Genomic DNA, 24,608 nt, shown 5'->3' on the forward strand with positions numbered 1-24,608 from the left:
TAGAGAGCAACTAGTCCAAATTGGGGCAGGGGACAGAAGATTCTACTAGGAATGTTGGAGGGAGGGAGGGAAGAAAAGGAACTGATAATTCTAATATCTGATCTGATACAGAACTTAAAAAAATAATAAATAAGAAATAAAGGATAGAAGAGAATTAAATATTGATTCATGATAATAGGAAATCAGTAGTAATGACTAAATAAATAATATGTGGAAGACATTGCTAGTCGCTTGCCCAATATCCATTTTTCTTTATGATCAGGCCCTGATGTTCCCAGTGGCAGTGTGACCAATTTAAAGCACTCAGTTACCCTCTTCCTTTATGAAGCTGGAGGTGGCTATATGAAGTAGCTCTTGCCAAAGTAAGCACAGGTCACTGGTAGGACTTACAAGAAAACTTACTAAGAGGCCAGACTCGCCTGGGATGTGCCTTTTCAGTTTCTGCTCTTTGCTTGCTTCTCGTCTGGATCTGAGATATGCTTGAGGGTCAGGGGCCCCCTTTTAACCATTTTTTTTCACTCAAGGCATATATATATATTTTGTGTCTACTATATGCCAGAGAGTATTCTCAATGCTGAGGATACCAGTGAACAAAAAGACAAAATGACCGATATTCCTGTTCCCCTGTGGTTTACATTCCAGTAGGGAGATAGTCCTGAAAATATTGATAAGTAAAATTTAGAGTATGTAAGAAAGTAAAAACTGTTAGAGAAAATCAAAGCAAGAAAGATAGGGATTTAAGTGTGGAGGATGGTGGGGCATGATGGGCCTGATATTTGGTGACTAGGAAAGGCCTTACTGAAATACCCTGTGATTAAGACATGAAGGAGCAAGCAATGGAAGATACCTGGAAAAGAGAGTCCCGGGTAGAGGGAACAGCAGATACAAAGGCCCTGAGATGGGAGGATGCCTGACATGTTTGAAGAATGGGAAAGAGTCAACATGACTAGAATGGAATGAGCAAGGAGAAAGAGTAGCAGGAATTGAAATCAGAAGAAATTAGACACTAGTTATATAGGACCTTTTAGGCCTTTGATAGGACTTGGCTTTTACTCTAAGTGAGATGGGAAACCCTTGAAAGGTTTTGAGCTGAGGAGGAACTTGATCTAATTCGCTTTTCAGTTGGATCACTCTGGGCATTATGATAGGAACGAATTGAAGAGAATGAAGATGGAACAGGTTAGAAGTTTATTGCCATGGTCCAGATGAATAATGGTGGCCTTGACTGGATGGTAGTGGTTGAGTGGTGAGAAGTGGCCAGATTCTGGGTATATTTTGAATTTTGAGCCATCAGAATTTGCTGATGGATCAAATGTGGTAGATAGAAAAAAATTTCTGAACAGCTAGAAGAATGGAGTTGCCATTTATTGAGATGGGAGAGATTCCAAAGTGACATTTTTGAGGGAAATATCAAGAACTCAGTTTTGGACATCAGTGTTTGAAAGGCCATTAGATATTCAAGTGGAAAAGTCAAATAGTTGAGAGAAAAGTCTGGGTTGGAAAGATGAATTTGGGAGGGAGCCACACAGATGGTATTAAAGCCAAGAGATTGATGAAGATCACCAAGGGAGTGAGTTTAGATACAGAACTAGTGGAAGCTGAAGGGCTGAGTCCTGGGGTCCTCTGGCTTTTGGGGATTGGAGATAGAGAAAGGGAGATATGGAGCAAGGAGACTAAAAAGGAGTAGCCAGAGCACACTGGAAGGAGTGTATATCCTGGAAACTAGGTTTCAAGAAGAAAGTGAAGTGTTACTGTTACATAAGAAACCAGTAGCAAGGATGCCTGAGATAGACCATTGAATGGAATAGCACAGAGATCATCAGTGACTTGGATAAAGGCAGTTTCAGTAGATGGTGTGGACAGGAGCCTGGTTGGAATATATTGAAGAGAATGGGAAGGGAGAAATTAGGAATTAACAACATAAGGGGTTATGTTATAAAGGAGAATGGAGAAATAGGGCAGGAGATTGAAGGAGAAGTGGAGTCAAAAGAGGTTCTTATTTCTTTTTTAGATAGGAGAAATAACATCTATTTCTAGTTGGTATGCTAATGGGAATGACCCAATAGAGAGGGGAAAAACTGATTCGGGGAAAGAGGAGAATTAATTGCTCAAGTAATGTTCACAAGAAGCCACTTAATAAAGGGAGAGGGGATGAAAAGTAGGTGCCTGGTACCTGATGAAACCATGGACCTGTCTTATCAGGCATGGACTGCCTAACTGTAGATTTCTGGTTCTGTGAGGAAAAACAAACCCATTCTATTAAGTGATTGGGTTTTTTCTTTGTTTGTTCTCTATTTTTTAGGTTTCTGTTACATGCACCTGAATGCAATTCTAAGTGACAAAACATGTTTAGAAATGTGGGCATAGAACCAGAAGGAGCTACTCTAAGAGTTAAAAATGGTCTTATTTGCAAGTGGGATGAGAGGCTATCGTGGGAATAGGCAGTAAACAGTTGTTTTAATTCCAGGTATTCTTCAACATTTTAACAATTTATACGTGTATTTCTTTAACTGAAACCTTTTTTAAAAAAAGATTTTATTTATTAGAGAGAGAGGGCACAAGCAGGGGGAGTGGCAGTGGGAGAGGGAGAAGCAGGCTCCCCGCTGAGCAGGGAGCCTAACACTGGGCTCAATCCCAGGACCCTGGGATCATGACCTGAGCTAAAGGCAGATGCTTAACTGACTGAGCCACCCAGGCGCCCCTTTAATTGAAGTCTTTTTTAAACATGCCCAGAGTGCTTCTAAGAAGCAGATGTGAAGCTGCACTAGGGGCCCCTGGCTGCCTCGGTCAGTAGAGCATGCAACTCTTGATCTCGGGGTCAGGAGTTTAAGCCTCATGTTGGGTGTAGAGATCACTTAAAAAATAAATAAATAAAGATTAAAAAGAAGATGTACGAGGAATGCAGGAGATTTATGGGGGAGATGTGAAAGAGAAATCGGGAGGGGAGCAAAAGTAGGTGGGAAGGGCCTTTTGACTGGGATACTGGTCTGAACTCTGAAAGGAGAAAGTGCAGATTGGGTATAAAGGGCCTCAGGCTATAGCATGGTGCTGAGAAAGTTCCAGGGAGGATAAATGGGGAGTCCCTGAGCCAAAGTTGCTCATTAGAGGAGTCCCCTGTTGAACTAGCACCTGACCATGCTGAAACATTGGCCAGTAGCCACCAGGGAAAGTGTAGCTTTTGTCAGTCAGCTATGACACAGGTTCCCAGCCTCTGTTCCTCCTGAAGAATCTCTGAGTACTGCACATCCATGGCCATCATTCCCACAGATTTACATTAAAAATAAGAACATGTGTTTCTATATTTGCACATATACAATACTCTACCTTAGTAATCTTAATGTTCAGCTAGCCAATTTAATATCATGCCTTAATAATTACTCTTTCTTAGGCAAAAATTAATTCTTTTCCAGGAAAAACAGAAAATTTACGTTATAGCTTGATGATCTCAATCCAGAGTTTAATGACCTATGACAATTCACTGATACAGTAAATATTTACTCTTAAAAATACAGTAAGATATGAACCCAGTTTTGGAACATGGTTATGACACAAAGAAAATTTTGATCTTTATAATAATGTATCTTTGTATCATCAACTTACATTTCCTTCCTGTTCTTTTCATAAATGGTTCTTTCTTTTCTTTTATTAATTGTTTTCATTTTAAAGCATTTCTTTAAAGAAACTTGTAATTTCCCTGCCTCCGCCCTTGGCATTCATTTCTAATAATGTTTTGGAAGCTTCAAGGTATTTTGCCCCAAAGGAAGCTAGTTCAGGATTGTGAATTTCCCTCATATATTCAGTTATAGTTAATAGTAAATATATGGAAAGCTAAATGAGTTCAAAATCTGAATAATCTGTCTCTTGTTGATTTTCATATTTCACACATCCTATTAGAAAGTAACTATGGTTATTGAGGAATTAATTTTTTTCTTTCAATCTCTTTGTATTATGTTTTCAAATGGCTACTAAGTTGTTGGGACATAAATACCTATTAAGTTGTTGGAGTCTATTTATTAAATGGAACTGCAGTTACATTTGGCCTGGGGGCACCATAAGATTACTGAGACATATAGGATGCCATGAAATGAGAAACTTTGGGAGCCCCTGGCCTAGATTTTGGATCCCATGCCCTCTGGCCTTCTCAGGACCCCAAATGATTGTCATTTGTTTTATATGTAGCATAATGGTGGAAAGCACAAACTGCTTCATTCTTCATGGTGTCAAATCTTGGCTTTACTAGCTGTGTGACTTTGGGAAGTTACTTCACCTCTCTGTGCCAGAGTTTATTTAACTATAAAATGAAGGTAAAAACTTATAAGTTTATTGTAAGAAGGAAGTTAAAATATATAAAATGTTTAGTTTCTGGCACAGACCTGCTTTTTAAACTTTCTGTTAACTAGATCTTTTGAATCAACTTAAGATTTTTTTATTTAAAAAATATTTTTATTGTGGTAAAAAAAGATAAAATTTGCCATCTTAACCATTTTTAAGTGCATAGTTCAGTAATGCTAAATATATTCATATTGTTGTGAAACAGATCTCCAGAACTTTTTCATCTTGAGAAACTGAACCTTTATATCCCTTAAACAACAAATCCTCTTTCCCCCTCCTCCCAGTCCCTGGCAACCACCATTCTACTCTCTGTTTCTGTGAGTTTGACTATTTTAGATACCTCATATAAGTAGAATCATGCAGTATTTGTTCTTCTGTGACTGACTTATTTCACTTAGCATAATATCCTCATGGTTCATCCATGTTGTGGCATGTGACAGGAATTCCTTACTTTTTAAGGCTGAATAATATTTCACTGTATGTATATACCACATTTTGTTTATCTGTTCGTTCACTGATGGACAATTGGGTTGCTTCCTTCTCTTGACTATGTGAATAATGCTGCTATGAACATGGGGTACAAATATCTCTTCAAGACCTTGCTTTCATTTCTTTTGGATATATATCCACAAGTTGGGTTGTTGAATCAGATGATTGTTCTATTTTAGTTTTTCAAGGAAACTCCATACGGTCTTCCATAGTGATTGTACCATTTTACAATCCTAGCATGGTACACAAGGGTTCCAGTTTCTCTACATCCTCACCACTTTTTGTTTTTTGTGTTTTTTTTGATAGTTGCTGTCCTAATGGGTGTGAAGTGATATCTCATTGTGGTTTTGATTTGCATTTCTCTAATGATTAGTGATGTTGAACATCATTTCCTTTGCTTGTTGGCCATTTGTATTTTTTTTTGGAGAAATGTCTATTCATGTGTTTTGCCCATTTTTTAATGATTATATGATTTTTTGTTACTGATTTATAGGAGTTTAAAACATATATTCTGGATATTAACCCCTTATCAGATGTATGATTTGCAAATATTCTCTTCCGATGTGTGGATTGCCTTTTTTTACCTGTTGATTGTGTCCTTTAATACATTAAAGTCTTAAAGTTTGATGTAGTTCCATTTGTCTATTTTTTCTTTTGTTTATGCTTTTGGTATTATATTTAAGAAATCATTGTCAAATCCAATGTCATGAAGCTGCTTCCCTGTGGTTTCTTTGAGGAATTTTATACTTTTGTGTCTAAGTGTAGATCTTTAATCCATTTTGGTATTTTTGTGTATGTGTAGGAGTTCACCTTCATTCTTTTGCATGTGGATATCCAGTTTTTCCCACACCATTTGTTGAAGTGACTGTCCTTTCCTCTTGAATGGTCTTGGCCCTCTTGTTGAAGATCACTTTGAGCATTATTTGTGAGGGTTTATTTCTGAGCTCCCTGTTCTGTTCCATTGATCTATAGGTTTGTCTCTATGGCAGAATCACACCATTTTGATTACTGTGGCTTTATAATATGTTTTGAAATCAGGTAATGTGAATCTTCTAACTTTGTTCTTTTTCAAAATTGTTTTGGCTATTTGGGATCCCTGAGATTCCCAATTAGCTTTTAAATAGGCGCAACTCCTTTCTTTTTAAACAAATAACCACAAGTCTTATTCATCACTGGTACTACCAGGTCTTATTGCTTTTTTCAAAAGCAAATTTCTCAAAAGAATTGTCCCTATTTGTAGTTTCCCTTTCTTTCCTTATTGCTCACTCAGGGTTCAGCCAACTCCAGTTGCACTTTTGTCCTGATTATTATGCTGAAAAACTTGCCATTAAGGTCACAAAAAACTCCATATTACTAAATGCAATGAACTTTTTTTTTTTAAAAGTGTCATCTTAAATACACAGGATTCAACACTACTGACCACCCCCCCCCTTTTTTTTTGGTTTTGTTTTGTTTTGTTTTAGAGTGGGGTGGAAGGGCAGAGGGAGAGGGAGAAAGAGAATCTTAAGCAGACTCGCCCAGCACGGAGCCTGATGCAGGGCTCGGTCTCACAACCCTGAGATCATGACCTGAGCTGAAATCAGGAGTTGGATGCTTAACTGACTGAGCCACCCAAGCACTGCACCACTCCCTTGTTCTTGAAGTGCTTTTTTCCTATTAATTCTCCTGATACTTTGTTCTTCCCATATTCTTTCTACCTCTCTGGCATTCTTGGCCTCCTTTTCAGGCCCATACTCCTTTCCTGTGTCCTTGAATGTTGGAATTCCTCAAGGCCCAATTCTAAGCCCTGTCCTCTCTCCTCTGAACTCCCGAGTTATCAAATTTATATCTATAGCTTTAATGGCTTCTTTATAGAGCTCAGACCTTTTCCCTTTGCTCCAAATCCATAAATCTAGTTGCCTACTTAATGTCTCCCCTTGGATACTTCAAAGATATTTCAAATGGTATATATTTTTTTAATTAAAAAAATTTTTAAGTAAACTTTACCCCCCCCCCCATGTGGGGCTTCAGCTCACAACACTGAGATCAGGAGTCACATGCTGTACCAACTGAACCAGCCAGGCACTCCTAAACATAGTATCTTTAAAATGGAACTCAGAGCCCTTTACCTGTTCTTCTTTTGCTATTCCAGTCTCAGTGAATAGCTCTGCCTTCCTTCCACTTACAGAAACCAGAAAGCTGGAAGTCTCCTGTTTATCTTAGAAATTACCTTCTTCTTTACCTAACTCCCCCCACCACCACACACACATGTCTAACTGAACTCTTATTGTTGATTTTATCTCCTAAATCTCTCTCACACTGGCTGGAGGCTTTCCATCCCTTTGCTAATAACTTTAGTCAGAGCCACCTCACTTCATCTCTCTTTTAGACTACTTAAGCACTTCCTAAATGTTCTACCTGCTTCCATTTTTGCTCCCCATCAGTCTACCCTCCACACTGTAGCCAAAATGATTTCTTAAAGGCAAACTGGTCACTCTTCTCTTTAAAACCTCCCACAACTCTGTAGAATAGACAGGAAACTGAAAACTGATTAACTAGGGCAGGGGTAAGGGAGCATGGGTGGGAGGGATACAGGAAAAGGAATAAGACTTTTTTTAAAAAAAAAGATTTATTTGACAGAGAACAAGGTGGGGGGCAGAGGGAGAGGGAGAGAGAGAATCTCAAGCAGACATCGCACTGAGCACAGAGCCTGATATGGGGCTCAGTCTCACAACCCTGAGATCATGACCTGAGCCAAAATCAAGAGTTGGACTCTCAACAGACTGAGCCACCCACAGCGCCCCAGGAACAAGACCTTTAACTGTTACCTCTGTATAATTTGTTGTTGTTTTCTTTTGGAACTACATGAATGTATTATCCATTCCAAAAATTAAATCAATAAATTGAATTTTAAAAATTATAGCATCACACTACTCTTAAAAGCTAGACTGAATTCCTAATCTACTTACCTTTTTAACTTCATCCCCTACTATACTCTCTTTTAAAAATTGGGGTACCTGGGTGGCTGAGTTGGTTAAGTGTTAGACTCTTGATTTCAGCTCAGGGTTGTGAGATCAAGCCCCAAGTTGGGCTCTGTGCTGGGCGTGGAGTTGGCTTAAGACTCTCTCCTTCTCCCATTGCCCCTCCCCCACCCCCGCTCACATGCACATTCTGTCTCAAAAAATTTAAGAAAAAAATTTCAGTGCCCTAACAAAACAAAATAAATCTCAGTGCCTCAGCCACACAAGCTTCTGTCAGTCCCTCATGCTCTACATGCTTTCTCTTGCTTCAGGGCCTTTGCCTAAACTGTTCCTAGCTCTGCCTAAAGTGCCCTTTGCTCCCCTTTTCACTGAGGTAACACGCTGCTATCCATACATCTCAGACCACCAGTTATCCCTTCTGTAGGGAAGCCTTCCCTGACAAGTTCTGTCCTCTATTATGTGCTTTTACAAGACCATGTACTGCTTGGCACTCATTGTATTTCCAGTTTTACATTTATTATATGACCATCTAATTACTATCTGCCTCACCGATTTGACTAAAAAGTTCCGGGGGGCAGGGACTGTGCTTGGTATGTTAAATTAGAGCAAAGTTATAAACTATTTGGGAGAAGTTATAAAACTGCTCAGTATTTTGTGATAGATTTTTATTTTTAAAGATTTTTGTGGTTTTATATTTCTAGCTGAACAAAAAGAAGTAGTAACAATTTAACGATACTAATCCTAAGAAATCTCTGCTGTGCTTAAGCCCAGCATAATACTCTGTGTTGTTAAATTAGGAAGGTATCTGACTGCATATTAAGGGTGAGTGTGTGTATGTGTGTGTTTGAATTAACTCAGGAAGTGCCTGTTGTCAGTCTTTAAGAGGTGACGTATATACAAAATTTCCAAGCTTACTTTTCTGGAACATCTTCAGAGGTTAATATTTCACAGACTATGCCTTGGGAAATGCTCTTTTAGATTTATGCTATATTAGTATTTTATTACAGGGAAGGAGAAGCAGAATGTTTCAGGGGCAACTGTTGAGTATGGTCCTAATCAAAGAGAACAGATAAGGAGTTATATTAAGAATGGTACATTTTAGAGAAATTGAAGAAAATCGGCAGAATATTGGTGAATTTGAAATCTGTTGGGTGAAGGTGACCAATTAAAAATGGTAAATTCAAACAAAAGGAACTGAAAAAAGATTTAGTGGTGATCTTTATTCCGTTTTAATGTTTTAAAATTTAAAATAATGGGCGCCTGGGTGGCTCAGTTGGTTAAGCGACTGCCTTCGGCTCAGGTCATGATCCTGGAGTCCCGGGATCGAGTCCCACATCGGGCTCCCTGCTCAGCCGGGAGTCTGCTTCTCCCTCTGACCCTCTTCCCTCTCGTGCTCTCTATTTCTCATTCTCTCTCTCTCAAATAAATAAATAAAATCTTTAAAAAAAATAAAGTAAAATTTAAAATAATTAGGGGTGCCTGGCTCATTCAGTCGGTAGAACATGTACTCTTGATCTTAGGGTTGTGAGTTCAAGCCTCATGTTGGGTGTGGAGCCTACTTAAAATAAAAAATAGATAAAAAATTAAAAAATAAAATTTAAAATAATTAAAATGACTCCTTACCACTCTAAAATGGCATACAATAAGAACAGGTATATAGTAAAAAGTAAAAGTACCCCCCAACCCCAAGCTCCTTCCCCTCTTCATGATAACCACAGTTAACAGTTTGGTTTATGTCCTTCCTCCATGTATTTACAAACACTTCTCTGTGTTTATGTATGCATATACATTTGTTTTTAAAATAAGTGGTATTACTCTGTACATACTGTTCTGTAATTTGCTTCACATAACTGTATAACATACCTGTCAATGATCTACATCTACCTCCTTATTTTTAGTAGGTGCATAATAATCCATAATTTGGATCTACCATACTTTACAGTGATATTCTTTTTTGTAAGTAAATAAATTGGACATGGATGGACAAATAAAGCATTATGATAAGAAAAAAAGGTGTTTTGATTTTTTATTTTTAGTAAGTGAAATTGCAGAGGAGAGGGACTCAGTCCAGTTTCCTACTTGATCCTTTTAGTAAGGATCCACTGTTGTAGTTCATTTTCAGTATGATTTAAAGTCTGACTTCTTACAAACAGATTTTGTGGCATAAAAGCATCTCTTTAAAACCATAAAATAAGAAATATATTTGTGACCAAATAAGAGTGCTTCTTTGTTTTTAAAAAGTTTTATAGAAAAATACCAAAAACATATAAAAAGTTAAAAAATCATCCATAATCCCAATTTTTAAAAACTGTGTGAGGCCAGAAGTTAAAATTCATGCCTCTAGCTCCTAATTTCACCTCTTTGAGGTATGTTGTGTCAACAGTTTTGGACATATTCTTTCTGACATTATCTTGTATTTATGCACATAATTTCTACATGCATATATATACACACACATACCACAGCACTTTTTTCCTAATAAAATGGGATGATGCTCTTCATGCAGGTCTGCAACTTTTAGAAATTCTGCACACACCCCTTACTCAACAATGTATCATAGACTTGGGCAGAAAACTTCTGATTAAATAAACTTATCTTTTATGTTATCTCTATTTGTTTTCTTGTACTAACAACATTCACAATAACCAAACTCATAAGCTACTGATTTATTAACTGGTATGTCAGTTTATTAATTTATAGTGTCATAATATCTGGCATCATAGATTTTTGTTCATTTGCTTGGGGCATTCCCACCTGATGGCTGAATTACTCAAGAGACAAAATTATAGATAAGAAGGCTGATTGGTGAGCTAAGAATTAGAACAAAAGTGAGGAGGTGTTCTTACAGGATATTTCTCTTAAGCTATGGTAGCTCTCTGACTTGCCCTGGGGCTCTTTCTGTCTTGACAACTGGCATTAGTTATCACTCATTGCCCTGAACATGGTGAGAAGCATACAGAACAGGCTTCGTCCAGGCTCCTGATCTGAACTGTGCACTGCTCACCACTCCATTTACGATATCTGACCAGGTGTTCAGACATTACCCTTTCTTTATGTGAGGAAAGTGTTGATTAGAATTTGAGGATCCCCCAAATCTGCTTGATGCAGATAGGGAGAACCTTCATCATAGCAGCTCATTTACGAGCACTCTCTTCGGGTGAGCCTCTGTGGAAGCGACTCACAGATAGAGCTGTGATCACCAGTGTCTCCAGACATTGCCATATGTCCCCTGGTGGCCAAAATCAGCCCCAGTTGAGAACCACTGGTTTAGAGGGTGACTGGGTTAGATTGAAGAGTGAGCAACAGAGAGGAAGAGAGGAAAACTGGATGGGATATTACAGGGTATTAGTTCCTCAGTGGTGTGAGAAAGAATACTGAATTTGTCCTATGTCTTGGTCTCTACTTTTCCACTAATTATGAGACCTTTGGTTAGTTGCTTTACCTTCCTGGTCATGAATTAGTATGAGAATTAACCTTGTTACTATTATTTTTTTTAACTTGTATACTTATTAGATACCAGAGTTGTACTGTCATTTTACATGCATTATAATGTGTATAGAAGTCCTCTGTAAATTGTAAAATTTTGTACAAAAGTACTGTGCTATCTGGTATGATTTCCTGTTTACTTCTTACCAATGCTTTTATCCCTTTTGATCTTTGAAACTACTGGCAAATAGGAGATTTACCTTTGTACTTTTTATGTGTGTATGAATTTCACCATGATTATAAATATTTTCTAGGAATAATCACTTTTATGTAATAATTATATATAAACATAAAAGAGGTGGCTTGAAAATTACATTAGGGATTAAAAAGTAGCATTACTCATAGTAAATGAGAAAAGGAGATTTCTTATATTGAAATAGACTTAGCAGGCAAATTTCTAGGCATGTATGTATTCCATATATTGAATGGCACTGTACAAATCTTTGGGAAACCCCATTGTTAACACTTCTCTATCCAGAAAAATACCTGTTTACTTCTTGTCCTTTTGTTTCTTGTCCTTAAGTCAATTCCCTCTGAAAAGTCAAACTTTTTTTGTCCTTGTCTTAACTGCATTCACTTTTGTTTCTCCACTTTAATGGATTAGTCAGGCATGGTTTCCCTCTATACTCAAATGTTTGCTGAATGAAGGAATAAATTACAGAAGACATGTTATCTTTTTTCCAGCAGGTTATCTGCTAAAATGATCAGTGACTCTACTCTTCATTATAGATTTCCCCAATGTAAAATTGTTTAACTATCGATAGCTCTCAGAGTTTCTCCAGAATTTATCCCATGGTTTGGATTGGGGGCAGGATTGAGTGACTGTTGGGTACCATCGTGATGTAAATTCACTGGACCTCCAAGGGAGTGGCTCTATAATACTTTAAATATTTCCTTCAGCCCTAGAATTCACTCCAGTGGTCCTAATACTTTGTTGTCTCTCTGGATTGTGGTGTTCAGCACCTGCTATTTCCCACATGCCTGCTAATGATTTTGGGAATCAGACTTTGCTGCCTGTTCATGACTTAATTTTCAGATCATGGATTGAACCTGTCACTCATTGTTGATTTTTAGTACTGACCCTGCATACCTTTACTTTTCATTTTCTCCTCAGATGCAATAATAGTCACATGGATTTGGGGAGAGTTTTCTTAACCAATGAGAATACTGAATTCACTGGAATTGTTTGTGATCACTATTATAAAATAGCTGATTTACAGTTACTGCACCAGTTCTTCTTCAATACTTGAGACCAAGTGTGATGCATTTCTCTTCTCCGTGGTATTGAACTCTCTCTTCTAGGTAACAGCCATTTATCCTAACCAAAACCTTCACTTCTCTCTGAAATGAGGTCTTCTCCTGTATTCTATATATATTCTACTAACATGTGTCTTCCTTATTCACCATTGTATCCCCATCTATATACTTGGATTATATAGGAGGCACTCACATATTTTGACCTAGTGAATGAAATGAAACTCAGGTTCTTGTGGTTGTTTATGTTTTGTGTAGATTAATGGTATCATCTGATACAATTTTCTTTTTCTTTTCCTGGTGCCGTTTCACCTCCAATTAAGTACTGAATCTAAGGTTAGCAGAAACCATTTGAAGAGCCATTTGAAGATTATGGGAATCATTTCCCATTTTCTTAAAGAGAAAGCCTCTTTGGTATGAGCTTATTGGAGAAAATGAGGAGAAATGATAAAGGCAATGGAAAGAAACATGGAAAGAGCAGAAATAATACTTCCTGCCTAGGAGACCGTCTGAGAAAAGAAAAAGTTTCCGTTCCTGTTTTGCCTTAGTCATGTTCTACAAAAAGAACAACATTAAAATTAGAACAGTTTTGGGAAATCTCATGGGCCTTCCATTGATTCATCCTATGGATCTAGCCTCAAGCTCAAATCTGCTCTGTAGTGGCTTCCCTTTACTTCTCTCCTCTTTTTCATTTTCTGAGCTGTCAGAATTTTCCAACTGCTTACAGTAGGATGGGACAATATCTTAGTGCCCCTTTTTCTTCTTGTCGTGCCAAATCTTACATAGGCCATTTTGGAGGGTTTAAGAACAAACCTTTTGGGGAAACAGATGGAAACACTTTCTTGTCTGAACTGGAATATTCTTTCCCTGAACTTCAGACTATTTTTTCCTGATTCTGGTTATCTCCATTACTATATCCAGGACTATCTTTGACACCAGTACTTGGAAACTTTATGCTTTCCCACAGGTTGTTTTATAAAAATGCATTGATTCACATATTAATTTATTTGTATCTTATTATTTCAAAATCTGGTGTCAGAGATACCTCTAGGCCACAAGACATTTAGAGATCTATAATGATGGACATACCTTGATCCTGATGAGTACCCAACCTAGGTTTCAGTAAGAGGGCTAACCTGATCTTTTAATACCTCTAAAGTTTGGAATGCTCCAAACCTCAGACCATGGTCCTCTTTCTTTCAACTTTGTTGATTGATTGAGTGAAATGTTTTGTTTGTTTGTTTTTTCTCACAGTTCTAGAGACTAGAATTCTAAGACCAATGTGCTGTCAGGGTTGCTTTCTGGTAAGTCCTCTCTTCCTGACTTAGAGACATCAGTCTTCTTACTATGTTAACATATGGCCTTTCCTCTCTGCGTGCACATGGAGAGAGAGAGAGCTCTCTGTTGTCTCTTCCTCTTCTTATGAGGACACCAGTCAGGGTGGATTAGGGCCCCAACCATATGACCTCTCTACTCATTTTTTCAGGACAGCTTATCCAGTTCCATGACTTTAAACACTATCTTTATATTCTTGATGACTCCCGAATATATATTGCTAGCCCTTACTTCACCCTGAACTTCAGACTCATTTCTAATTGTCTACTCAATATCTCTACTTGTATGTCCATAGACACCATAAACTAACATGTCCAAAACCAAACTTTTGGTTCCCCCTAAATATGTGTCTCCTTGAGTGTTCCCTGTCTCATTAAATCCAGTTGCTCAGCCCAAAATTTTTTGAGTTTTTCTCTTGTATGCTACATCCAATCCTTCAGCAGGTCCTAGTTGATTCCCTTTAAAATATATCTCAAATCTGTCCACATATCATTTCTTCTAGCATTACCATTCTGTCCAAGCCATCATCTTCTCTCACCTGGACCACTGCGATAGGCTCCGAATGGTCTCCTTGGTTCTACTCTTGCCCAGACCCCTCTTTAAAACATAAATTAGATTGTAATTCTCTGCTGCTTAAAACCCAGTGATTTCTCATCAACCTAACCTGGCGCAGCTACCTCTCTAATTTCATCCTCTGTGAATATCACTGTCATTCATTTCCCTCTAGCTACTCTGCCCTAGCTTTCTTCAGTCATTCCAGGCATATTCTGACCTTAGAGTTTTTGCATTTGCTCTTCTCCACCTCAAGTGCCCTTTCTCCAAATAATCCGATGGCTTGTTCAATAACTTCATTTAGGTCAAATGACTCAAATGTCATCTCCTTAGAGAGATCTTTTTATTTATTTATTAGTCATTCTGCTTAAAAGAGCATTCTCCTAAAATCCCCATCTTTACTGTGCTTTATTTTTCTCTGTAGTTCTTGTTGCTATCTGACATTATATCAAAACTATTTGCTTATTGCGTGTGTCCACACTAGAATGCAAGCTCCCTGAGGTGAGGGAGGCAGGGACTTTGTTACGTTCACTGCTGTATCTTCAGTGCCTAGAACACGGCCTGGCTCATACAAAATACTAAATATAGATTTGTGGAATGAATGAATGAATATGTAAATAAGTGGCTGCACCTATCCTTCAAAGAAAGATTCTGAAGGAATGCTGAAACTCGCTGGGCAGGATTCACAGTTCCCAAATCACTGCTCCAATCTCCATGCTATCTACTGCAACATGCATGCTTTCTTACTGTACTTCAAAACTTCACCTTCGAATCCTTTCCAGCTTACGTCCCTCTTTTACCTACTCTCACAGGTTGCACTTTACATCTCCATCCCACAAAAGTGGTCTTTTAGAATTCATTTTCTAAGATAACAAATGCTCATACATAGAAACAGCAGTTGCTCTTAGGACATGAGGGTTAGTTCATGATAGTGGTGCTGAGAGCAGAAAGTAAGGAAAGAAATTTGAAACTTGGATAAATTAAATTCCAAAGTTCTGGAGGAACTTGCAAATATCTTGGAGACAATATACTTATGAAATTGTAGCAAATGGGAAAGGTGACAAAAGATTGTACTGGTGATAACTCACCTGGAGTCTAGTGCACTCTGTCTAGTATTGAGTCCAATCTGGGCACAAGATTTTTAGAAAGACAAAAAGAAAAGTGTTCAGAGATGGCAAATAGTATAGCGAACATACATCATATGAGTAATGGTCGAATAATAGTAATAGTAATTGCAAACATTTACTACGTGGCAGGCATTATTCTAAATACTGTTTGTAAAAAGTTATTTAATGCTCATCCTATGAGGTAGATGTTACCCTATCTTTTTGGATGAGGAAATGAAGTTATAGAGAGGTTAAGTAACTCCCACAAGGTCACACAGCTAGTAAGAGGTAGAGCCAATGCTGATTTCATGCTGATTCAGAGTCCATGCTTAACACTATGTTACTATCTTTTAAAATTTTAAAGTGTGCTATTGAAGAAAATTTTAGATTATTATAGAAGTTCTTAGAAGGCAGTATTAGCCTTTACCTCAGGCTCAAGCACCACCATCTCCTACTCAGTCTTCCCAGTCTCCCCAGTATGTACTCCAATAATAGGACCTGTAATAGCACTTTAGTACACTTGCTTGTATCCCTCTCTCTATTAACATATCTTTCAACTATTTTGAGGATTATATTTTATTCTCTTTTGAGCTACTAAGTTTAGTTTAGTGCTTGGCATATAATCAACATTCAGTTTTTGTTGAATGAAAAACATGAATAAACGATCTCTAAGTCAATTAGAACTGTCCAGTGATAAGATCATGAGCTCCTGATCACTAGAGGTATTCAAGCATGGGCTGAATGCTTTAAGGATGCTTGAAGGGATGCTGCAGAAGGAACTTTCATGTCATTGTGGAAGATTAGACTAAGTTTCTAACTATGAATAATCTAATCCTATAATGAGTTAATTATGATTTTTTTCTTCAAACATTTAGTTAGCACCTACTGTGTGCCTGGCATTGATTTAGGCATTGAAGATACAAAGATAAAAGTGGCCTAGCCAATATCCATAAAGAGCTAGTAGTCAGTGGATAACTAAGAAAAGAGATGCTCAGGAATATAGGTGTAAAGTCTTAGTGGATAAAAATAAATAGAAAAGGACAGCTTTTATTTTTTATTATATCTTTTTTGAAGATTTTATTTATTTGACAGAGACACAGTGAGAGAGGGAACACAAGGAGGGGGGAGTGGGAGAGGGAGAAGCAGGCTTTGCGTGGGGCAGGGAGCCCGATGTGGGGCTCGATCCCAGGACCCTGGGATCATGACCTGAGCCGAAGGCAGACGCTTAACTATTGAGCCACCCAGGCGCCCTGAAAAGGACAGCTTTTAGAGATGTTTTGAATAAATGGGGGAGAGGGAAAAAGCTGTGACATAGGGGAGAACTGGGTATGAAAGATGACCCTAAAATTACCTGCCTGAAAAGGGAGAACTTAGAAGTAAAGACCGTGTGTTATGTTGTTATGGGAGAATTCCCCAAAGAGAAGTATCAGTGTTTGCCATCAAGGTGTATTGCAGGGCTGGATGTAATTCAGTAGAGATTAGTTTGTGAATATTTTGAAATTCTTGGAACAAATGTTCTTCTCTTATTAGTCTCTCAAACGAATAAAGATGGTAACCTCTTCCCTGCCCTCTGCCCTGTGTAGGGGCATTGACATTAAATGGACAGTCTGTTAAGTCATGTGAGACCCTTCAGTTTCTTTTCCTATTCATGTGCCTGGAATCTGTTAGGCAGTGGGGAAGTAGTAGTCTTTCTTTATATTAGCCTGGTCCCTCATGCTGCTCATCCTTCACACATGTCTAAATATGTCTTGACACAGAATCATCCTTTCTAGCTGGGACACGACTCCTAGGTAGGTGGGGAATTCCCCTGTTTTGCTTAAAATCATAGTTGTCTTTGAGTTTGGCTAGCATGTTCATGATTAGTTTACTGACAATTGGTTTTTTTTCTTCTTATACCATATGCTCTTCCATGATTCATCAGCTTTGAGTCTGTTGCCTTGAAGGTGAAACAATTTCTTCCAATGTTGATATTTCATAATCTCATAGATAACAAGCATACGCATATGCATAGTCCTTTCAGAAGTTTTAAACATTTGGAGATGAATGAATTATGCTGCCACAAATGGAAAGGAGCAGTATAAAATCATAATGGTGATATCCAGTCATCTTTTGTTGGTGGTTGGGTGAACACTGATATTGATAAAGCCTGGGTACTTTACTGTGTTTATCTCTTTTTGAGAAATTGTTTGTGACATGTACTATTTGTTTATGAATATTAAAGTTTAACATTTTACTTAAATTGACTTGATTACATGTATTTAATATTTTAAACTGACAAGATCTTTATTTGTAGAAGTGGGGTTCAAATTCCAAATAAATTGCAACATTCACTTTTTATATTGTTTTGTTTATATTGTAATGGTTGCATCTTTTCTATATTTAATGTATAGCAACAACTATTCAAACCTTCAGAAATCTTCTTTTAATTTCTGATAGAAATAGTAATCTTTCAAAATATTTTAATAGAACAGTACATTTTTGAAATCAGTGCAAAGCAGTTATTTCTACATTGGTGTTTTCTAAGTGTTTTGATGATTAGGCGTCTAATAAACATGGTCTAAATTCAATTTCTGCACATAGCTTTAATCAGTGCATTTATTGTGGTGCATCATTTAGCCCCCTGTTTCTATTTACTCAGAATGGCAGTGATTGTTTTCAATGAAGAAAAACTCTTTATAATTTCATGGTGTAGATGCTCATGTAAATATCTTTATAATTTAAATACATTTAAAGAGAGATTTTTGAAAGACTCTAATTCGCAGTATATCTCTCCCCCTGACCCCTTTACCTGGTTTTAGCTCCTCTTTGGTTCAGGTGTGCTGGTGTCCCTAAGCCTCTCTGGGCCGCAGCTGGAAAAAGTGGTGATTGACAGAAGCCTGGTGGGGAAGCTCATCTCCAACTCCATCAGTGATGGTAATTACCCCCATGTGCCTACATTAACAGTGGTGCAGGAGAAATAGTGTGTCAACAGGTACACTAATTATTACCACTGGGGACTTGGAAACACAAGTAATCACTTATAATAGCATAGTTACAACCCCTGGGACCAATACAAGTTTTGACTAATATTTACTACAAAAATTTTGTCAAGCCTTAGGCTCATACTCTGAGTATTTTTCACTTTTTCCTTTAAAAAATGTGAATGTATTTTCAAAAGAGGGTGTTTTTTTGGTGTGTTCTTTCAAAATTAGTCCCCTATTGTTGACATTTCAAATATTTTTCATTTTCAAATGAATTTTGGATAAATAACCCAAATGTGTCAACACATCCACCAATTAAAAAAAAAAATCTATGATTTGGCTAGTAGGAAGATCCTTTGTTACCAAAATCTATGAATACTAACTTTTGAAAAAATTTGGGCAGTATTTCTAAATATCAAAAACCAATGCCAAATATACTAGATAAAGCCAGATCCTTTTAAGTATACCACAATCAGTATATACTTGCTACAAAGCACATAATAAAGGGGCTCCTGGGTGGTGCAGTCAGTAGGGTGTCCAACTCTTGGTTTCAGATTGGGTTGTGATCTCAGGGTCAGAGATTGAGCCTGGGTTCGAGCCCGGAGTTGGGCTTCACGCTTATCGCTCATCATGGAGTCAGAGGTGGCTTGGGTTTCTCTCTTCCTCTCCTTTTGCCCCTCCCCCACCCTCACACTCCCACACACACATGGACATGCACACACTCTCGCTCCCGCACTCTTTCTCGCTCAAATAAATAAATATTTTTAAAAAGCACACAAAGATTTTTAAGCCAATTATTGAAAAGGTAGGATACTGACATTTATTGAGCCCTAAAAGGCTCTATAATTCTGTGTCAACCTACTTATTTCATTTAAGTAAAAGAAAACTTTATGTGGTATAGTTATTTCCATTTTATAGATAAGGAAATTGAAGCTAAGACACTAAGGAACATGCCCATAAGTGAGATACTAAGGAACAGCTTGAAAATAACCAAACTGAGATTGGAACCCAGGTTCTAGCTGCAGAGCCCATTTTCTCTCTGCTATACTGTGCTGACTCCTGAGGTTTTAAGGTTATATTCTTTTATTGAAAGTAAAAAGGTTTAAGAAACAGGTTGCATTATCATTAGTGATTGAAAATTGTCAGATTCTTAACTGAATAATCAAAACAAAGTGTGATCTAGTGGAAAGGACAGAGGTGAGAATACAGAAACCTTGCTTCTGCTGTGTGCTATCACTAGCTACCTCTGAATAACTTAGACCCAATTTCATCATCTTAGAGAAAAGCACTTTGCAGGATGGCTATAATTAGCAACATTCTTGATAATAATAAGCTGGGGATAGGATTGTAAGTGTGCCGTTTCCTCTTCCTTACAGGAACATGGTGTCAAGGAAGCTTCTTATGGAAGAAGTTCCATTTTCATATGTGTAATAATTGACCCCTTTGTTGACACTGCAAATAAAATAGTGGCTGTGATGATTTTGTCATGTTGATGCTCCTGTATAAGAATTAAAAGGAGACTCCCAACACTATTCGTGTCTCTGAGATATCTCTTTTTACTTGTTTCTTTTATTTATATCCAAAATAATACACTCTCATGAGACCATGATAACAATGTGATTTCTTGGCAGTTCTCCAGATTCTCCTGTAATTGTGTAGATATACTGTTGGTTGCTGCTTGCACAGCCAGTGTATGGAAGTAAAGAAAACTATATGAAACATTCAATAATTTCTTTATGGTAGGAACAATATAAAACATTTCTCAAGTTCCTAATATACTAAGTTTTTTATCAATTCTTATAACATTAATAATCCTTTATGTAACTCATGAATATTAATTGTCTGCCTACTTGTGTGCATTAGAAATAAGGCTGTAGAAATATTTTTGCTAATCTTCATTATTAGATATTAATTAATATAATGTGCATATTGAGTATAATATGCTTTATTTCATTCAGCTTGTATACCCTCAAAAAGAAGGTTGATTGATGAAAAATTTAAAAATAAAAAAAAAAAATACAGAGGCACCTGGGTGGGTGGCTTGTCATTTTAAGCGTCTGACTTCTGCTCAGGTCATGATCTCAGGCTCCTAGAATAGAGCCCCATGTTGGGCTCCCTGCTCAGTGGAGAGTCTGCTTCTCCCTCTCCTTCTCCCTCTGCCCCTTCCCCTGCTTGTGTGCTTGTGCATGAGCGCGTTCACACACTCTTTCTCTCTCTCCCTCTCTCTCTCTCTCTCTCTCAAATAAATAAATAAATCTGGAGAACACTGATCTGTATCCCCTAAAAAACCAGTTTATTCTCAGATGGTTTATATCATGTAAACACAGGATTAAAGGCTAAGTACAAATAAAAGTAAATGTTTTCATCTTTACATTCAGGTATGAGATAGTCTTTATTTTATGCTTTTCTAGCCTTGGTTCATTTGGTGGTTGTCCCCAAACATCAGTGTATCATAAAATGGTATTAGGAAAAAGGGAAAGTATCAAATCCATGCATGACTAGATTGATGATTATTGTTTATTTGTAATTTCTTTAATATTCTTGCAAAATAATGATATTTAGGAGACTAGTTATTTCAATTGGTATTTATCTTTTGAGAATAGCTTTTTGTAATATTTTAGTGAAAATTCTCAATTCATTATCATTTTATTCTAATTTAGTATTTTATAATATTATCAAATCTTTTTTGTTTTTGTTTTTTAGCTCTTCTCACAGACAACTTTATCATCTTATCATTTTTGACACAAAACAAACTATGTTTTATTCAGTTTACCAAGAAGATGGGTTCTCCTGATACAAACAAAAGACTGGAAAAACTCTCAGCCTTGGATTATAAGGTAGAGATTTCAATTTATAGAATTGTATTATTAATTATTAAGGTATGCTAGAGTATCACATGGATATTATGCTCATTCTTGAACATTTCTAGATTTCAGACAAACCAGAGTTAATTATATGATTAAGGTTGATTCAATGAAAATAGTGGCTATCATACCTTTTCTTTTTTACTCTCATTATGGGAGTCTAATAATGGCATGTTTGGAGCAATTTATTAAGTACTTATGGAAATCAAAGATAGACAATAGAGACAAGTTACACATTTGAAAATGGTTTTCTTGCTAAGGGCAGGATATACACCATTCTCATTTTTCCCTAAAATCCCATATCATCTTTCTAGGCAAGGATAGCTGCTCTGGCTTCCATTTCACAAGAAAAGAAAGAAGAAAGAAGTCACTTTCAAAGGTTAATAGAAAAGTGTAATAAACAAGGAGTGGGAAGACCCCTCACCCCCCACATACACACACGTACACCCAACTATAACTGGAGAAAAATGCAACACGAAATCTCCTTCATATGTTAGTATCTCTCCCTTCACTAACTCCAGGTAATTTGTTTCCTTGTATCAGGGATTTTACATCTGTTAAGGCAGGATTTTTATTTTAAATGATGTGTTTAATATAAGTTTTGCCATATTACATTTTAACTGCTTGGAAGGCATACTTTCTGTTAGGATGAGTATCTAATACATTTTCCAGGCTGTTTCAGTTCAAGGCCTCTTTTCAGCAATGACTTGTGTTTGCAAGATTGATCCAACCTCTGTGACGTGGATTTGAGACAGTTCACTGTTCACTGGGAACAGAGCTGATATACAGCTTCCTTAAAAAAGATGCACACTTATGCCATACCCAGAATATCTATCTATAATACGGGCAAAGATTTTTAGAAGTCAGCTTTGTGGCTTGAAACTTTGTGTGTTTTTTAAAAAGTAGTATTTAAGCTAACCTTTTGCCCTTTGGGATTATTTCTTATTGTGATTGAGGTGGTGGTGATATACGGAGGATTTAATTTTATTTGGTAGAAACATCTATTCTAATAAAAAAGATTTTTGACATGGGATAAAATATATTAAATGAGTTTTTCATTGTGGTAATAAACTAATTTGGTTTTCTTTGCCAACCTTGTGGAGCTTCTGTAATATTTTGTATATACTGATTTTCTTTAACTGGAGTCGGTGGTATTCATGTATTATATTTTGGTTAGTATAAAAACTGGTATTAGCACTCTTAATTGGATGTTATTTTCTAGATTGGCTAACTGTAGGTTTATTTGAAATGTTGCTTATTTACAAATACTGGTCTTTAAAATGCACCAATATAGAAAAAGTAAATAAATTAATGAAATGCTCCAATATGCATTAACTCAATATATTTAAAATGTTTTCAGTGCTACTAATATAAAATTTTGTATGACGAGTTCCTCTGTCTTAGCTATGATGGATATTTTAGTAGTCTTCTCAGCTGAAGGATAGTAGCTACCCATTAATGAGATCAGAGAGAAACTGTTAGCATGTTATCTTTTCTTATGAAAAGATATGAAAAATAGACTTACTATATGGACTCTTACACTTTAAGGGAATTGCTTATTTGTTTCTTTTTTCTGCCTTTGGATTTGAGGATAATGTGGGTACTCCACATCATTTCTATACATTGGAGAAGTAACCTGCTTCCCTTTGGAAAAGCCCATGGATTTCATTTTCTGGTCCAGTATTTAAAATACAGTTATTTAATACTTAGTAAAAATGGCCATATGTCTATTGGAAGGATAATTTAAGAAATTTGTTCACTTTACTTGCCCTGTTGACCATCATGATAGAATACTGATGCCATTAAAATTCACAGGAAACAGGAAATTTCAGATTTGCACCATAGGAGGACTGAAAGTGTCAGTCTCTTAACACTATTTTCTCATCTAGAAATTCGTAACATGCTTACATGGCAATAGGATATCAAAACAATGTATGTTTATTTGTGAGGACTTAGCAAGTCTATTATGGTATTTATCTCAAGAAGATAAGTAGTTAAAATAATGATATTGAGAGCATAAGTATAAGAATTTTCACTTTGAAGCCTAAAGTACATCTGTGTTGTGTCATTGCCCATTTGAATTTTAAAACAAAGAAATAGTGTAGAGTATTTATAACTCTGCTTTTCTTTACAGCTGTACCATAATTTAATTCTTTCAGATTGAAATAATTTTGGCAGGGAAAATTGCAGGGTAAATATCCTGAAACTGCTGACCTTTAACAAGTTTTCCAGTCTACATTTTAAAAATCCAATTCAATTTATTTAACAGGAGAGGGACAGTGCAAGGAGTTAAATGTTTACCATAGGAGAACAACACTGGTAATTACTTTGATTTCAGTTCCTTTTGATGTGCATTCAGAGGATGAAGAGGTCAATAATATTATGGCCATACAAATAGAAAAGGGTTCCTTTTGACCATATTAAAAAAAATAGCAGAGGATTATTAAAGCATTAACCTTGATTTTAATGGCCTTGGTTGAGTGGTGAGATCACAATTTGGATGAGCCTGATTATTTACTAAATACAATACATAAATGCAACGGGTTCTTAACACCCATTGCACTCTGGCATTATCGCATTACTGCCATCCTTTGTTGCCTTGCAGACAGGAATATGAAAGCAATCTGTCATGTAGTGAGACTGGCTCCAGAAGCATTTCTCTGATAAGAAGACCCCCTGCCCTTTGCTAGTGTCTGGTCCAGTAGGCTTAGCCATGCGCTTAATCCCCAGAAAGTGGTTCGATTATTGCTGACCAGCAATGGCAAGATAGTTTTTTTTTCTTCCAAGCTATCAACCTTCCATTAATTCCTTAAGCAGAAATACGGTGCAATCTATATTTCCTTGGCATGTGTCACCCAGATGGTGCTGTGCTTATGTTTTCAAATAACCATGTTCCAAAATAACATAGTTTGAATAATAAATTCTACAAATCCTTCCTAAGAAAGAGAAGCATAATTCTCAGAAGCTGCATAAACTTTTACGCATGATGCTGTGTCTTATCCCTTTATGCAGAATATATGTTTCATATATTATTCTTTAAAGTGATATTTGCCTCAAGTTGTTTTTCCTTTTATTGTTGTCAGTCATTGTTAACGTGTTATGTCTTAAACAGTAGTCAGATACTCTTGGTCAGCAGTACTGAACTTGTCATTTAATATAGCTGGTCTTAAATCCTATGTGTAGGTCGAAGCTGTCAAGCAGCCATGACTGTACATTTTGGTATTGATTGGGATTGCTACAGCCAATTCCTCCCTAACTCACATTTCTCCT

General features: G+C 36.8%; 1 protein-coding gene across 5 annotated transcripts in view; it reads left to right on the top strand.

Annotated features, from left to right (window-relative positions):
* The window catches only part of WDPCP (WD repeat containing planar cell polarity effector), a 447,045-nt gene that overhangs the window by 120,753 nt on the left and 301,684 nt on the right, over positions 1 to 24,608 (top strand). For all 5 annotated transcript variants that reach the window (XM_073897650.1, XM_073897651.1, XM_073897652.1 and 2 more), the window contains exons 8-9: positions 18,313 to 18,427; positions 21,178 to 21,311. In XM_073897650.1, the coding sequence (XP_073753751.1) occupies positions 18,313 to 18,427; positions 21,178 to 21,311 (249 nt within the window). The remainder of the gene's footprint in view (positions 1 to 18,312; positions 18,428 to 21,177; positions 21,312 to 24,608) is intronic.

This window comes from Callorhinus ursinus, unplaced genomic scaffold (assembly GCF_003265705.2).
Source record: "Callorhinus ursinus isolate GAN/ISIS: 27379988/994484 unplaced genomic scaffold, GSC_fseal_2.0 scaffold10, whole genome shotgun sequence".
In the NCBI taxonomy this organism is placed as follows: domain Eukaryota; kingdom Metazoa; phylum Chordata; class Mammalia; order Carnivora; family Otariidae; genus Callorhinus; species Callorhinus ursinus.